Below are 18,760 nucleotides of genomic sequence, written 5' to 3'. Positions count from 1 at the left end.
TATGGACAAAAGAAGATGGAAACCACAGGAAATTAAAATCCGCAATTTAATTGTAGCTGAGCACTTTCGCATTGTCATGTACAGAACTTCTTCAGAACTAAGTAATACAAATGACCTGCTTATCTAAATCCTAAGTTAACTGATCATTGTTTGTGTACACATTTAAAGCACCATCACCATTTTACTGTATGCTAAAAATAAAATATTTGAACGTAGAATACCAAAGAGAAATATACAGGAAACTACATAACATAAGACAAATGTGCAACTTCCATAATAAAATTGGATAATATTATAAAAGAAAATTTATACATATAAAAACTTGCATTAAATATCACTAAGTGTAATCTCCTATTATAATTTTGAAATTCTTTTGCAAAATTCTTTATTTTGGTTTAACAAACAAAAGTTCTCAAATACAATTAAAGTGTAGATTTTATTTTCCAGTGGTTTCTATCTGCTTTTTTTTTCTGTATCAACATATATTTTTGGTTCTTAGTTTGTCAATGTTTGTATGCATGGCTTTTTAAAGTTATTTGTTTACTTTCTTCTGTACCCAGAATATACACACTGAAGTTACTCTATGTTCAGAACACAGATATTAAATATCCAGGACCTTTATAAACCTAGCCTTAAAATCCAGCCCAATTGTGTCCCTATGTATGACGGGTGCTTATTAAGAGGGGGTATGTTAATTAGAAAGTTTTTAGAGGTTAGGTTTGGGGATTATATTTGGGTATTATGTCGGCCTCTATCAGAAACATGGGGGCCAGACCTTCGGTGAATTTCCTATTTTTCATCCATTGTTCAAGGTTACACTTAAATAGGGTTAGGGATGGACTCTGCTTCACATGGACAGGGAGCCTGTTCCAGAGCATGGGGATCCTCAGAGAAACATATCTGTCTCATCAACATGTCTTATGGCACAAGTAAAATTTAAATCCTTGGATCTAGTGGTTCTAATGTTGTTTGTTTTGGAGTTGTGCAAAAGGTCCATCAGAGCTGGATCTGAAAGTGCTTTGTATGTCAGGCATAGATCGCCTTTCAGTAATTTGTAGGAGACAGAGTATAGAGATAGGGCTTTAAGGTAATCCATGTACGACAATGGGTTTATACTCTGGATTCTACTGGTAAGAAACCCTTGTGGGCATTCCAACTGTTGCATATGTCTGGTCGGGTATATGCTGAAGGGGGCATTATGTGGAACAGACAAAAATATAAGACTAAAATCTGGACATTCTTTGAAAATATGGACAGTTGAGAAGTATGCATATATGTAGTGCAAGGCAATGAACACCATATCATCAATGTAGAATGTAGGAAATGCAGTCCTTATAGCAATGACATTTTGTTGCATATCAATTCCCAAGCCACAATTCTGAACTTAGATTTGAGATACCATACAGCATAAAAGACAAAAACTGCACGTGAATAGCTTAAGGTGTGAATGATACAGCTGAGGTAGCATTGTGATAAAAGGATATAATGGCAGGTTTGGTGATCACAACTCATCCAGAACACAATGACTGATGTAACTGTTTCCCAATAGATGTTGGTTCTAGACACTGTCCTGACATACCAAGCAGCAATCTAAGGGGGAGAACCTAACAAGACGCATGGATGATGGTATTAGTATGTGTATGTTGAAAATGTCAACAGTATGCAAAACATACATAAAAGATAATCCACATGTGAGGCAAACTCCTTTTATTCCCCAAAATGGTTCAGAGATAAAAGAATTAGTGTCTGGATCATATTAGGACTTAGCAGCTATAGACATCTTTCTTACACATCACCTACAGACTGTTATCACAGGTAACTATTCTCAGATTAAAATTAACTTTGTCATAGACTCTTCATGTAAACCAAACGTTAATAAGTATATTAATGTGCACAGCAACTTTATTAAAAGTCAGAGACACTATATACAACAATAATCCATGTCTATTTATCTATAAACATGGATACATAAATATATTCAGAGAGCTATAGATGTCTTGTAAATTTATTACATTGGAGACAGCTTGATAAAACTGTACATTTGTTTTGTGAATTAGCCTCTATTCTTTCTGAGGTAAAGCCTGTTCTGAGATATAAGCAGATCTGTCATCTAACAATGTCTTAATACCAAAAAAGTAAATAAAGGAAATGAAAAGAAAATGTAATTCTTGCATGTCGACGATTCTTTTTATATCGTATTAATATTGCAGGTACTCTGTTTCATCACATATACACGGTCAGATATTTTTTCTTTAATTTGCTTGTTTGTAAATGCTGTACTACTACATATATATATACCAGCACTGTCTGTAGAGGTAAAATTAGCTAAACGTATCTTGCACATTTCAGCTTCCACTGCTTCCAGTATGACATTCAATATCCCAAGAATCAGTTTACAGTTGCCACTCAAATGATTGGCACTACACTTGCCCACTACTTTCACCCTGTGGATGTTGGACTCATTTGCAGGTTCCAAGTAATATTTCTGGAGCTGAGGCTAACTAGGTTAGTTGAGTGTCCTAGCCACCATGCCATTCAAAGAAAATACTATCCCTAGGCCTGATCTCAGTGTCTCTGCATCCCTGTTCCAGGCAAGGTTCTCTTATTTTTGAAAGAACAGTTGGAAGTTCTGTGAGTTGCCAATTGGCAATTGCTCACATATGGAGCAGTTGATCGCACATGACTGTAAGCACAATGCTCTGAAGAAAGAATCACTGAAAACACATAGCTGCACATTTTCTAAATCATCACATCACCTGAATACCCTGAAAATGAGCCATCACCTTTCCTACTTTGTTTTAATAAGTGTGAAAACAGTCAAAGAATCCAGAGTTGGCAGTGTAAAAGTCAGGCAGTAATGCAGGCAAAGGTAGGAAAGTGGAATAATTACTGGGGTGGGGGTGGAGTTTACTTTATTAACACTCAAGGATAGGCAACAGATTGTATTCAGTGCTTTAGTTGCCGTCGGAAACATGAAAGCGGTGGGCAGTTCCATGAAGAAACTCAATTTCCATTATAAAGTCACCCTTGGCTTCCAGTACCACACTTCTACGATGCTCCCTAACAATACTTTATCTTTGTGTAGGTATAAGGGTCTTCCACTAGGATGGACTCTCAATGATCATGCACTGTGTTTTGCCTCTGTATTATACATCTTCTGGAGACTGCGGTGGTGGTGCTGCGGAAGCGTCGTCACCTCACAGTAAGACGTTGTCCTGTTCAATTCTCAGCTAGAGTGTCTTCTATGTGGAGACATGCATGAATGGGTGTACCTTCGTTGAAGGTTGTGTGTCAGGGCCCGCAACTCAGCACGTAAAAATCTACTGCCAATCATTAGCGGACCGGAGTTCTGCTGTGGCGATCCCTAACCAGGAAAAGACAAAAGACACAACATTATACATCTTCTGCAACTGAACTACTTAAGCTTTGATTCTTCATACTTTTTGTAATGCTTTATCTCTGATTTGAATGGAAAACTGATGCTTCTGTAATACATATATGTGCTCTGACTTTGAGTTTGTGTTGCCATTTTACTGTTTTATGGGAGTTCAGCTTGGAAAATGTGGATTTCACACCATAAAATCAATGTATTATTATAGTTATGGATGCTCTTTCTTGCTTCAGGAGTTTCAGCTTTGAACTGATTAATGAACCAATGACAGAGGAAGCAGCTGGAGCTGGAGCTGTGCTCTTAGTGACTGTGTAACACTTAGGTAGTTGGAGACCAGTTCATACAAGCTCCACGCAGTCTGGCTAACAGGTTCTCAAATCACAGACATGTCTTTGAGCTTTTGTCTGCCCTTACAAAAGAACCATTTGCTACACTGTACAAGAACCAATTACCTCACCATTGAAATAGCTAATATCTGACTTTGATGATTATTCTTTGACTACTGATTTTCAGTAAGATACTCATTAATTGATTGTTATTCTTCTACATTTAGCCAGACCCCATATCAAAATAATACAATATACTTAAAATTTTAAGTATTCAGTTTAAGACATGCTCACTCATCCCCTGAAATAGGCCTAGTTCCCCAGAAAGACTGTGGCCTCAACTTGAGAAACAAAATGTTGACATATTCCAGTAAAATAGACAGGGAATACAATTCCTTTTAAAACCATATGTATATTTGCCTTTGGTGACGTGGAGTCAGGTATTACATGGCTTGATGTCCGTCATATTTGTACAGCTGAATATATATTTCATGGTTATACTATTCTGGAATCGGTGGCTGTTGTGGCAGGGTGGGTTATGTAAGAATTTATTTTAAATGATAATTCATAACATAATGTTTTTAAAAAGAACACAGTGAGACACTGGCACATCATGGAAAAGTACTGATTTATAGAAAATGTGTTAAAATTTAACAGTGACCCAAATGATTGTAAAAAGAATAATCAATGTGTCTATTACAAGGTTTGATTTAGCAGAAATGAGCAAAGAAAGATAGTTGCTGTTTAGGCTTATAGTAAAGACTAGTTTTGGAGAGCTAAACATTCTATCAGATCAGACAAGAGACTTGATCTCTGTTTTTTGAACGATATAGAGATATTTATGCTCCCGAATGAAAGTCTCCATGCAAATAAAAAGACAAGTGAGATAAGACTTTCAAATGCTAATATTTTAGTTTCTACGCTTAATGAAGATATGATGGAAACCAGTTAAACCATGAGTTAGGCATACCGCATTGCTTCAGCCCTTTAGACTGTGATGGCTTTGGTGAGAAGGAAAGGAAAAAAGGAGACAAGTTTACAATTTCGGAAAGTATTTAGTCAGCCTCTGAAGGAAAAGAGATCAATTAAACCGAAGTAACCAATAATTCAAATATAGCGTTATTTCAGAAAAAATGCTATTGAATAAAGGTCTACATTCTGTGCTATATAAGTATACAGGACTAGCTGAGACCATTTCAGATATTAAGAAGTGTGTGAGGAAATAAAATTTGGACTTTTTCATACTCAGAGTGGCACTGTGTCCATGTTGAATGAAGATGCAATGTTTAATTTTAGGGGCCAAGCATCTCATTTTATCTTGCGTACCTGATTTGAGTATTAGCCTTTGAGAAGATGGTATTTAATGATATCTAGTAAGAAGGAACAATTTGTTTCAACTTAAACAATATAGGGCGAACGTGGAAAGACAGAGTTTGCATTATAGTTATTGATAACTTAGGGTTTGCAATGATGTATAAGTAAGTAGTACTTTTGAATTATGGGATACATAAATGTATATATAAAAATGGATGCCTTGCTGTATAAATATCTAGAAATTGTTTTATGTTTAATAATATTTTAGATCAGCTGCAAAAATCCCAAAGCATATTTTTATATGCTGCCCAAACTTCAGAAATTATTATACCATCTCCTTGCTAGACTAATGTGGAATCCGTGGATTCTTTACCAGCTCCTTTGTTATTGTATTTGAATTTTTGTATTAACCCTGTTTCATCTTTGAAATTATGTAAAGTTAAAGACTCTACTGTTTTTTTTTATTGAAGTGGGAACCTGACAGCCAGAAAATGACTGTCTCAGTCATTACCACCAATAATGGGTGGAGACTCTGCACATCAATAGTCCATTACAAACAGACCCTGATGACTTTCAGTGTTAGATATATCAGTCCAAGGGATTCCAGCTAAATATGGTGTGACTTTTCCTCCACATGTCTAGTTGTTCATAGGTAGGTACTAGGCTATCTGCCCGAAGGCATTTATAAGCCTAGCCGGAATGTGTTGGCTTTCGCCGCCCCCTTAGATTAGTTCCCTGTGCCATTAAAGTGATCCCTGGGGTAAACTTTTTGTTTCCCATCCACTCATCAAGGTTCTTCTTGAAGAGGGTTAGTGAGGAGCTCTGCCTAATGTAGACTGGAATCTTGTTCCAGAGCATGGGAAGTCTCTGGGACAGGAATCTATCCCTCCAGCACATCCTATTTATTGTTGTGGTGAGGTTTAGATCCCTGCAGCATGTGGCTCGAGGGGATATGGTTTTCTTTAGGTGGAGCATGTCTAACAATTCTGTGTTGGACATGGCCTTGTATGTCAGGCAGAGATCACCTCGGAGTAGGTGGTATGCAACTGAGTACAGCTGGAGTTTCTTCATTCGAGCTGAATAGGGCATCTGCTTGAGGCCAGTGATCCTCCTGGTGAGGTACTTTTGTGGTCTTTCCAGTTGTTGCAGGTGTCTTGTAAGGTACATCTCAAATGGAGCATTATACTCTATGATGGGTCTGATGAGTGATGCATAGAGGAGCCCAATGACCTCTTTTGATCTGGATGCAAACCCTTTTGTGATTAGGTGGGCCACACTGAAGGATTTTCTAACTACTTTGGCAATGTGATTATCAAAGGAGAGGTTGCTATCTACTTGGATCTCCAGATCCCTTATTACGACTTCCATATTTAGGGGGCTACTATGTGATAGTTTGTGGATACTTTTGTTTTTTCCAAAGGGGATGACTATGCACTTTTTGGCATTTAGCTTGAGGCCATGGTTTTGACACCAGGTATCTGTCTCAGTGAGATCCTTTTGGAGGATGTCTGTATCAGCCGGAGAGTCAGTTATAGCCTCTAGTTTGCAGTCGTCCGCAAACTTGGTCAGCCATAGTCCTCCTGTGCTTGCTTGTACCTCTGAGAAGTATATGCTGAACAGGAGGGGTCCTAGGACTGAGCCCTGGGGAATGCCACTTGCAACCAGTTTAGAGTCAGACCTAGCTCCCACAACTCTAACCATGTGGGTACTGTCTGTGAGCCAGTTGGCAACCCATCTCGTGATGTAGGGGTTTATGTTCAGGCTGGTGAGCTTGTCTACAATACCTGAGTGGGGAATGGTGTTGAAGGCCTTGGCAAGGTCTAGGTAGGCTGTGTGGACCACCTTTCCCTCATCTATAGCCTTGGTAACTGTCTCAAAGAAGTCCACCAGGTTTAGGAGGCATGATCTGCCCTTAAAGCCGAACTGGGTAGGGTCCAGTGTTTTAATGTCTCTGTTAATGAGATCCATGATGATGTGCTCCATAGCTTTGCAGACCAAGCTAGTCAGGCGTATAGGGCGATAGCTCCCGGGGTCCATTGTGGCTCCACTTTTGTGGAGTGGAATAACTGTTGCTGTGCGCCACTCTATGGGTACGTAGCCTGTGGAGAGGCTGAGTTTGAACAGTGTGTTTAGGTGAGGGGATAGTTCATCTTTGAGCTCGTGTAGGACGCAGCCTGGGACATCGTCCGGTCCCACTAATACTGTGTTCTTGGCTTTGGAGAGGGCTGTTTTAACCTGAGTGTCTGTGATTTCAGGGGCACTACATTCTAGTATAGTTATGGGCCCTTTTGGGGGTGAGAAGGGGGTGAAGTTTGCACTGAACCTGTCTGCCAGGATGTTTGGCTATATCGGTCAGTTCAGTGTATTTTGTGCCTTTCTGCACTAACTCCGAGCAGATCTGAGAATTGCCACTTAGATTCTTGACATAGCTAAAGAATGCCTTGTGGTTATCTTTGGTGTCCATGGCAATTTTTCTTTTGAAGCTAGCCTTGGATGATTTTATGAGGGAATGTAGTTTCTTGCTGAAACTGATCAGGGATGTCTTCCCTTCTTGGGATTTTACTCTTTTCTGTACTAGTTTCCACCTTCTATTGTATAGCTTGTTTATGGCAGGGGTCCACCAGACTGGTTTCCTTTTCTTGGAGGAGTGAGTCTTGGTTTTGTTTGGGATAGCATGATCCATGGAGTGCATTAGTAAAGGATTTTGCAGCTTGGACAGCGTTATCCTTTAACATGGGGGCTTTGGAACTTCCCACCTTGGTCTTAAGTAACATGAAGTTTGCTTTTGAAAAGTTTTTCACGGTGGTTTCTTTGACCGGGGGTGCTGCCAGAAAGTGGATATCCAGAGTGATTAGTTTATTGTCAGATCTAACCAATGAGGGCTTGACATCAAGTGTGGAATAATGTTGGCGATGACTAGGTCCAATATGTTGTCACCTCTGGTGGGGGCGTTGACCAGTTGATCCAGGGCGTTTGAGTTTATAAATTCTAGGAAATGTTGGGCAAGGGAGTTTGTACTTGAGTAGTTAATGTTTGGGTAATTGAAATCACCCAATATCAGGGTGTTTGGTAGGACCTTTATGTTTCCCAGTGTTTCCAGGAATGCGGAGTGGGGGTCCTGGAACATGATGGGTGATCTGTAGCAAACTATAATTTGAATAACAGTTTTCCCCTTTGCTAGCTGCACATGGATGATCTCTGAAGCATCATGCTGTGCCACTAACCTGGAGGTGTGGGTATCCTTGATGAATATGGATACTCACCTGCCTTTTGTATTTCAGTCTGGGTTTTGTGGCCAAAATGTATGGTATGAGTTGTAGCCTGGTAGTGCTGGGGTGCTCTCTGGAGCCTTATTTTCTCTATATTGAGGAGTGCCTCTAGTGTGTGCATTTTGAGGTTTAGACTTCTGCCACTGAGTAGCATTACCCTCAGTTTTTTGTTACTTGTGCTATTTACAGCGGTGGGTTTGTCTTTTGAGCCTTGCCTAAAAAGGCACTATGGGGGTGGCAAGAGCCTTGGCCAGTATTCGAAAGCCTAAGGGTGACAGGTGTAAGCTGTCTCTAGCGAAGCAGTGTGGCTTGTCGATCATGTCATCCCAGGCTGACAGACACTGGTTCCCCTTTTAATGGCACCAGAAGCTTAGCCAGTTGTTGAAACTGATAATTTTTTCTCTATACCGTGGTATCATACTTGGTGAGGGAAAGATGCTACTCAGGGTCAGGGCCATACTGGCCTGGGCTACGTGATCAGAGAGCTACTCCATGTCTCTTTTCATGTAGTCCAGGGAGGTACGGCTCAGGTCATTCACACCAACATGGACAATGACAGAGTCCTATTTGTACTTGTTCTGCAGTGACCTGAGCACTTGTGTTATGTGCTGGATCCTGGCACCCAACAGGCAGCTAACAGTAACCTTCTCCTTGTTCAGCCTAGTGAGTGGGACGTCAGTGTGCCTGACTATAGAGTCACCTATTACTAGTGTGTTGAGTATGTTATTTTGCCTTAAGGGCTGTGATTGCATGGCACACTGGTTTTGTGAACTGTGTGTTTCATGGTTTGTGTTGGGGGGTGGAGGTTGCTTGGATGTCTGCTTTGGAGGTCTCTGTTGCTTTTGCAGATTTTTATTTAGAGCCTCAGAGTATGTTTTTGTGTATTTATGTGTGTTTTTTGCCGGTGCTGGTTTCATAGGTCTATGTGAGACTGGTGGTGTGAGGCAAGTAATTCCCTTCTCCTCTTGACTGCCTGGTCCAGTCTTGGGTTGAGAGAGCTTAGTCTCCAGTTTGGCTGTATAATTGCATCTCTCGCATATATTAGTGTTTGATGGAAGGAGGAGAGGGTTGTCTGGGTACATGAGGCAATTGTAACATTGCCTCAAAATGCCCAGATTCACCAGTTGGACCAGAGAGTACACCTGAAATTGCCCTTTGGGCATGCCTGGATAGGTACAGTGAACTGTTTTACTGATTGGCTGGTGAGGTCGAATAGAGAGCCTTGTCCTTCTCTACAGTATAAGGGAGGTCTAGTGCTAAGGTTTATTAGTGCTTGCTATGAGTTTTGAGCAAGTGCCGAGATGAGAAGTGAATGGTTTGAGTGCTTAAGTTGAAAGTTTGTCTAGTTCCAAGGGAAAAATTGAAGAGTAGACTTTGTGGAGCCGGGAATAGTTATACCCTAGCTAACCAGCGCTGCCCAGCATGCAACACCTCGCAAATATGGGTTTTATAGCAGGGAAATGAAAGAGATAGAAATTAGCCCAAAATAGCCAATAAACTACTAATTTCTGGGCTGAAACCACTCCTCCAGGGACAGATAGGCTGCTCAAAGCTCCCGCTCTCACAGTGAACAGAGAAACCTCCTTCTATCCAAGTAAGGTATGGGCAAACACCGAAACCTGTAACACAGCCCTGAATTCAGCACTAACCTGAAAACTGGACTATACTAGCTTAGAAAGGTGGGAAAACAAGTTTTTTTTTGTTTGTTTTTTTCAGAAAATAAAGCAGATACAATCAAAAAAACACTTCAAATGCACAGAAATGGCTATCACACTTGAGTGTGTAGCCTACAACAGTTAAACAGGTAATTTAAACACAAAAACAACTTTGTTAAAGTGCAGGCAGTAAAATAAGTGCAATATGTAGCTGAAACAAGCTTATTAAATCACAGAAACTCTAGAAAATTGGCGTTTTAGGTGGAATTAGCTAAAGGCAGCAAGAAAATGCATAAAAATGACTAATCACGCCAAAGTCTCTCTTTTGTCTCTCTGCTGCTGTAGAACTTTGCAGGGCAATACTATGCTATGGTGATCGCCTTCATCTACAAACAAGGTCCAGCTGTGAGGCCACATTTGTAACTACTTATGCATATTAATATAAGAGTTGTTTAGAGTATAACAATATGTACATGACAGTTCTAAGAACATGTTCCTTGAAGAAATGTAAATGTGGAAGAAAGATTTGGGTGATTGCTACTTGGTATGGAGAAGGGGTGTAGCAATTCCTTTAATATGATGTTTATTATGAACTATGGCAAGATAAATGTTTTGAATGGCAAGAGAGCATAACAAATAGATAACACATCAGAAAAGAATCATATAGAAGAAGTAGAGGTGGATAACTAATGGTACTGAACTTTCTAGGAAAAGAGGAACCGCATTCTTTCATTTGCTCATTTTCCCAGATCTAGAATTAGAACGAGTGGTAGTTTTAATCTAAAACAGAGGCCAGCCAGATTCAATAACTAGTACAGTATGATGGTTACTGGTGGCAAGCCATCCTTTGAAGAGGGTGAATTTGTTTTAAATGCGCTATGTACTGATGACTGTAACTGAGATGGTGGATAAGTTATAAAATCTGACAAGCATACAAGGAAGAAGAGACAGACTAGAAAAAATTAGGGTGGAAAGCTGATTGCATTGGAAACACTGCACCAGTTTAGAATAGCAGAAAGAAAGAGCGGAGACATATGGCAAAAGTTTGGGGTGTATATTAAAAAAAAAGAGATATATAGGAGGATGAAATACATTGGGGAGAGCCTACAGATAGTTGAACTGTATGTGAACTGCATTAGGTGATGGGAAGGGAGAGGTACATGTTACTAGTAAGAGGTCAAAGTAGAAGAGAACACAATGCAGGTCACTATAGAAAAGAAGACAAGAAGGAAGGGGTATGTGATAAAGACAAATATAACTTAGAAAAGAAAAGAAATGAAGGGTTCAGTACTGAATATAAGACAATAGCCAGACCCAATAAATGTGATTCTGCAAGGTCTGGAGAGGGGAGGGGCTACAGAGCTAAACTCATGCTAATGTCAGCAGTCAGAAGACTCTACTGCAGGAGTGCTCTGCAAAGTCTGAACCCCCCATTGAGGGACTAGTACTGCTGTTTGTAATGGCTAAAGCAGGGCAAGAGAACATCAGCCGATTGTCAGTATTATATACATTAGTAATTGTAAAAGCCCTAAGACGATATGGAAAAAGAATTAAAGAAATAGTGAAATGTGAACAAGAGAAATTATACAAAAATATACAAAGCACCTTGTTGAAGTTACAAGTAGTTTATTCAGTTAAGTAGGTAGATGGATGGGTGTTTGTGTTCTAATCCATTACATTCAAAAGGTCAGTTATTTCAAGGCAGTTACAGGCAATGGTGGGAGGTTCTAAGGGAGCTGACTAGCAGAAAATCTGGGATATAGAAGGCCATTTGTTTTTCCTTCTCCAATGAGCTCCCCTGGACTCTTCCCACCAATATCTATAACTGCCTTTAAATAACTGACCTGTTGAATCTAATGGATTATAGCACAAACACCCATCCATCTACCTACTTAACTGAATAAACTACTTGTAACTTCAACAAGGTGTCTTTATTCCTCCTCCTTGTTAGTTTTGTCACCTTCTGGGTCACAGGTGGGATACCAGACCTGATTCGAGCCTTCTGGATTACCTGTGTTTTAGGAACATGTTAACAGAGATTTGGGTGTACTTATATGTTGCTCTGGGACACACAGATCACATGACATGTACTGTCCACCTGCTTTGCGTTTAGTACACAGCACTGGTACTGCAGTGCTTGCACTGGAAGACACAGATCACATGACATGTACTGTACACCTCCTTTGTGTTTAGTAGACACAGCACTGGTACTGCAGTGCTTGCACGGGAACATACAGATCACACGACGTACTGTGCACCTCCTTTATGTTTAGTAGACACAGCACTGGCACTGCAGTGCTTGCACTGGAACATGCAGATCACATGACATGTACTGTACACCTCCTTTATGTTTAGTAGACACAGCACTGGTACTGCAGTGCTTGCACTGGGGGACACAGATCACATGACATGTACTGTACACCTGCTTTGTGTTTACTAGTCACAGCACTAGTACTGCAGTGCTTGCTGCAGCTCTCTTAAATATACCTGTGACTTTTTTCCAACCCTACAAACCATCATGTTACTACACATGCATATTCTGTGTACTCCGTGCCTCTTAGTCACAGAAGTAATGTGACCATTTGCTATACAAATCATCCCTAACAATTCCACTAATTTGAATTATTCATAATTTCCAGCTGAATGTCCAGAAGCTGCAATAAAGTGAAAACTGGATAGCTCCTAAGTTACAATCGATGCTTGTCAGTGGGAAAATTCGTATCATAAAGGTACACAAACCATTTTTCTCCATCGAGTTTCCCTGTAATCAGCAAGTACATGGAATCAGTCTTAGAGAGAACTGTACTACCAATCAAAATGGTCCTACTAGAAACAAGTACATGGAATGAGTCTTAGAGAGAACGGTACTACCAATCAAAATGGTCCTACTAGAAATACCAGAGTAATATCAGTGTTCATTTTCATTATAAGTGTTTGTTGGGGTGAGGGTACAACACACAATTTCTTTTGAAGTGCTAATCAAAAAAGAAGTTATTTTCAAGAATCCTCCCTTTGCTGCATTAGCAATGGTCCCAGAATCACAGGTATGATCAACGTGTATGAAAAATGCCTCAGTGCAGCAGTGCAGTACATAGACATTATCACTAAAATACACTCATTTGTTGTGGATTTTGTTGCTGCCTTTCAGGGCTTGGTGCTCCTAAGGTGTGTCCTATGCTCACTGTGGGCATCATGTCCTCCTTGTGTCTACAGAATAGTTTACTGTATGCTCTGGTTTCCTCTCATATCCCAAAGACATGATGCGGAAGAAAATATGAGCTTTCATATTGCGTTTAATTATGTGCACAATGTATGATTGCGTGTGTATGTGTTCTGCGATGGGTTGGTGCCCTTTCCAAGATTTGATTCTCTGCCATGTGCTCACTGGGTGCCAGGACAATGACCCTGACATGGATTAAATTCATAATCACATGTAGAATGAATGGACATATGTAATCTATAGCAGTTTACTAATAATTCTTCTGTTGCTGGTCTCATGCAAAGTTTTATATCCGTTATCTTTTCATTTCTCCTTTCATACTATTTTACAAGTACAGACAGTATATCTTCTTAATTAAAATGCTGGCTACTAAGATCTGCAGTACACGGAACATTAGTCACTTTAAATACTGCCTCATTTATAGTGAAATCTGTATCAATAAAGTCTAGAGATTGAATGCTGATGTAGACTAATAGCAGCTTTGCAGAGCATCAGATTTATTAGACAGCAAGCAGCGCCTCATTTACATTGATGTGCATAAACAGTCTGTAGAACAATTTCAAATGCAGTCTTGTAACAGGTTCGCAAAATGTAAAATATGGTAACACTTGCAAATAATGAAGAATTGTATCAGAATAAACCTTTGCATAAGGAACAAAAATTGCATTTGCATTTATTATCATAAATTATACTTGTATATAAGAATACTGCTGGTAAAATAATGGAGTGTGTGTGTGTGTGTGTGTGTGTGTGTGTGTGTGTGTGTGTGTGTGTGTATATGTATACATACACGGGTGTATATCTATCTATATTTATCTATATATATATATATGTATACACACACACACAAGTGTGTGTGTATATCTAGCTATATTTCTCTCTCTCTCTCTCTGTATGTGTATATATATATATATATATATATATATATATATATATATATATATATATATACATACATATATATATATATATATATATATATACACACACACACAATTTTTTTCTTTATATATATATATATATATATATATATATATATATATATACATACATATATATATATCGAGGTTAAGAAAACAATTTGATTGTTTAGCACATGAGCTAACAGGTCAGGTTGAAAAAATGCATTATGGTGTCACTGTAGTCAGTACCTAATAACATTAGACTTACGTAGTCGTCCATAATTAGCACTCTGTCGTGTTCTGAGGTCTTCGGTGGAGCGATGAAAACTAGCACCGGCTACAGGAGTACGACTCGGACTACGAGCTGCATCAAGGAGTGCAATATTAAAAAAGATTAGTTTAAGAAGCTAACAGAAGGCAAATATTTGTTCTTTTCTTAAATAAGAAGCTTTTGCAGTTAAGTATTGTTTTCCACTTCCACTTATGATATCCACTACTGATTTTGCTGTACTTATGGTTGCATACAGCTTCTGAGCAGATCTTGGTCCTTAAAAGTCAACCTAATAACTTCAAGGATATTTTCAACTATTTATCATATGTTGACCTTCCCTTTTCTTCACCTTCACTTTTAAATATCTTTCACAGATAATGCTCCTGCCTTTTATAGCTTTAATTTCAAATGATTTTCTCCATCTCAAGTTATAGTTTTTAGTAAAATTGATAACTCATGGGCCATGTCTTGCGGATGAAGTCCACACCATTTTCTAGAAGTTTCCTGCCTTCTTCATTACTAAACTGCTAGCGAATACTTTACCTTGTTGCTAATCTCAGGCATAATACTAAATTCCTGGAAACTGGCTAAAGTCATTCCACTCCAAAAAAATAGTTCCTCTTACTGAGGACTATCAACTGAAACTGACTGTTGAGCGTCAGGCTAAAATTCTTAGGAAAAATGACATGTTTGCAGGCAAAGGAGCATCAAAATAAATGTGAGGTGTCATGCCTCTATCAACATGTGATGTATTGGGGTTTCAGCACTGAAACTGCAATATATAAAATTACTTTTTATTCCTGCATGGATAATGACCCGTTACTATTTTACGAATAGTAGCTTATGATTGGTGTTCCTTTTATTTACCTAAAAAGGGCAGCCGATCTAGTTCATAATAAGGTCTTACTTAGCACGGATACGAGTCCCCTTATTTGATTCATTAACTTCCTGCAAGAGAAATCACTGTATGTATTTTAAGCTAATAACCTTAATGAACCTCTCAGCCTCATTCTGTCTTCTGTCTTCACTAATGGCCTAACAGCTACAATCAAAGGCCTGACGGCTACAATCAAAGGATTAGAGGTGATGCTTCTTATAGGTGAGCTGATACTCCTCTAAGATATTGCAATGCTGTTTCATGATACTCAAATGCCTTTGCACAGAGATTTCACTGAGGTATGACAGAGACCGTTTCTAAAAATTGTCTCATTAACAAGAATATCTATCATGTAAAGCTCTTTAAAAATCCTAGAGAAAATGTGGAACACTGTAATCTGATACTTAAATAAGCTGCCATTTAAGTCACATCTCGGAGATAAAATGCTCATCTAAATCCAGTTTTTCATTTGCATTTAATACAGAGTGCAAACACAAAAGGGCTATTTAGCAATTAAAACAGGTGCAAACAGTTATCCATCTTCTTACCACTGATCATGCCTCCCAACCTCTTAGCATAAGAAATCAGGACAAAGACAAAACTTAAAGGGATACAAAGGCCCAAAATAGGAATAGATACTAAATATTGCTCTCATAAACTTAGAAAATTGCTTGAATAACAGGTTTTGCTTTATTGTGTATTTTCCAAAGGATATGAAGTCTGAAAATGAAATTTCTCTCATTAGACTTCATTCCTTAATGTTTGCCAGTAAACCAGAAATTTTTATGAAAAACAGGGCAAACATACGAGTCAAAAATCTGGACATTCTGTATCTCCTCCTGCTCCCTAAACCTACAACTTCCTTCCCATTCCTTAAAAATAAAGTCCTCTCCCACTTCCTATCCCTAAAAATCCCCTTCCTACTCCCTAAATCTTAATCACCCTCCCATTTACAGCCTGAAACCCTAATCTACACTCCCATCAGCTGTCCCGCTCTCTCCGTGTCTTCTACACTTATCTAGACCAAACTTAGCTACTGTGCTCAGGCGAGGTATGGCACTTTTGATCTCTCTCCATACAGTTCCTGCACTTTGCCTAAACATGGATTTGAATTCAACATGAGCAGTAGCCCATGCCATCTTCAAGAAACCCAAGTCCTTGCCTTTGAAACAATGGTCTTGGAGTACTTGGGACATAGGCACTTGCAGTAGACCTTTTAGTTTCACTAACATATGACATTTTATAGTTGTAATATAAAACATTAAAAGTGTATGCAACCAAACAGTCTGATAACATCAATTCATGTGTAATTTTAAATGAGAAAATGCCTTATCGAATAAGACAAGTATAGTAAATGATTACTAAATACAGTACTCATATACATTTTTAAATTAAAATGATCTCAAACAACATATATGATATGCTTATTTAAATACTATCATATGAAAAAATAAAATACTTGAATGACCTTAAAATAATTTACAATATTAATACTACTAGTGATTAAATATTGCTGTGTTTTAAACCTGTTCATTTCATATGTTCATAGGTAAGTACTAAGCTAGCTGCCCTTGCAGGCCATTTTAAGCCTAGCCAGTTTCTCTGTTTTTGATCAAAATAACCCATCCCATTTGGTTATAGACTGGCCTTACCCATCCCATGGTAGATAATTATGTATTACCCTTAATGAGAATAACTGGAATTATGCCATAAATAATTTGAGGGGTTCCATACATGGGGTGAAGCATTTAGGAGCTGCATCATTCATTTGTTGCACGGGGGCAGCTTTGGGTTCAATTTTCTGTTTCCATCCATAAATCCAAGTTGTGCTTGAAAATGGACAGGGATGAACTTTGTTTTATGCAGATGGGAAGTCTGTTCCATAGCAGCGGCATCCACTGCTAAATATATCTATTCCTCCAAACCATTCTATTGATGCTGCAGAAGAGGTTTATATTCCTAGAACGAATATTTATGATGGCATTTGACTTGTTGATGTGCAGTAAATGCATCTTGCTTTAAACTAGCATACTGAAATGAAATCTAATATTTAAACAAAGAATTGCTTCTAAAACATGTGAACTATTTTTTTAGGTAAAATATCTTGCTACAGCATAGATTATTAATGCTGAAATTTAGCATCGCTCACGTTACATCTATAGCCCTGCCACATTAAATAAGACATAGCATTAGCTATAACTAAACTACTATCATTTAAAAAAAAAAACTCTACAAGAATGTGTTTAAGGTAATGTTGACTTTTTTTTTTTTTATAAAGGCCCAGCTGGCTTAGGCATGCTATCATTGTCATTTTTGCATATATTAACAAAATCAGTGTCAGATAAAAAATGTATTTTACATCAACTCAAAAAAAAAATATCCAGTTAAATGTAATCTTCCAAGAATGCGTGCTCTGTTTGATCTGGATAAAATTCCACAAAGGGTTTAATTCAGCAATCTTCTTTCATAGTTTTGTGGTTTCATCATGATGTAATTAGTATACCATTTTCCGCACATAGGTTCATAGGTGTGTACTAGGATAATGGCCCTGGAGCCTTTACAATCGTAGCCCACAGAAGTGCCCTGGCATCATGCCGCCTGACGTTAGTTCCCAGTGGCTCTATCAAGTAGAGCCACTGGAGTGATCTCCGTAACGACCTTTCTATTTCCCATCCACTTATCGGGATTTCTCTTGAAGAGGGCCAGTGAGGTGCTCTGCTGAACATGTATGGAAGTCTATTCCAGAACATGGGCAGTCTCTGGGTTATGAATCTGTCCTTCCAGCATGTACTGTTAATTGTGGTAATGAGGTTGAGGTCTTTGGAGCATGTGGTGCACAGGGATTGTAATTTCTTTACATGTAGCATTTCTAACAGAGTTGGGTCAGACATGGCTTTGTAAGTCAAGCAGAGATCACCTCTTAGTAGACGATATGAGACAGAGAATAGCTGGAGTTTTTTGAGCTTGTCCATGTAGGACGTGTTTAAGGCATATGATCCTCTTCGTGAGGTACTTTTGTGGCCTTTCCAGCTATTGCAGGTGTCTAGTGAGGTACATACCAAATGGGGAATTATACTCTATGACTGGCCTAATGAGGGAAGAGTAGAGAGAGATTATTACCTCTTAGTTTCCTGGATGCAAAAGCCTTGGAAATGAGATGTGCCACATAGAAGGACTTTCTGACCACAGTGGCAATGTGGTGGTCGAAGGAGATGTTGCTGTTAACCTGTGTCCCCAAATCTCTTATAATACCTTCAGTGTTCAGTGGGCTCCCATCGATGTGGTAATTAGTGGGAACTGAGTTTTTCCCCAAAGGGGATGATGACATTTTTTGCCATCAAGCTTAAAGCCATGGTTTCGACACCAGTCATTCGTCTCAGTGAGGCCTTCCTGTAGGATGTCTACAACTTGGGGAGTTAACAATGGCTCCCAGCTTGCAGTCATCTGCGAACTTGGTCAGCCAGAGTCCCACCATGTTGGCCTGTACTTCTGAGAAGGAGAGGACCCAGGACCGATCTTGCCACTCATGACTAGT

General features: G+C 38.9%; 1 protein-coding gene across 2 annotated transcripts in view; it reads right to left on the bottom strand.

Moving 5' to 3' along the window:
* The window catches only part of SLC4A5 (solute carrier family 4 member 5), a 765,106-nt gene that overhangs the window by 445,618 nt on the left and 300,728 nt on the right, over window positions 1-18,760 (bottom strand). For both annotated transcript variants that reach the window (XM_044083082.1, XM_044083081.1), the window contains exon 5: window positions 14,346-14,441. In XM_044083082.1, the coding sequence (XP_043939017.1) occupies window positions 14,346-14,441 (96 nt within the window). The remainder of the gene's footprint in view (window positions 1-14,345; window positions 14,442-18,760) is intronic.

The sequence above is a fragment of the Protopterus annectens genome, chromosome 9.part0 (genome assembly GCF_019279795.1).
Source record: "Protopterus annectens isolate FY-2018-M chromosome 9.part0, PAN1.0, whole genome shotgun sequence".
Lineage (NCBI taxonomy): Eukaryota > Metazoa > Chordata > Ceratodontiformes > Protopteridae > Protopterus > Protopterus annectens.
This window is presented reverse-complemented; position numbering and strand designations above follow the sequence as displayed.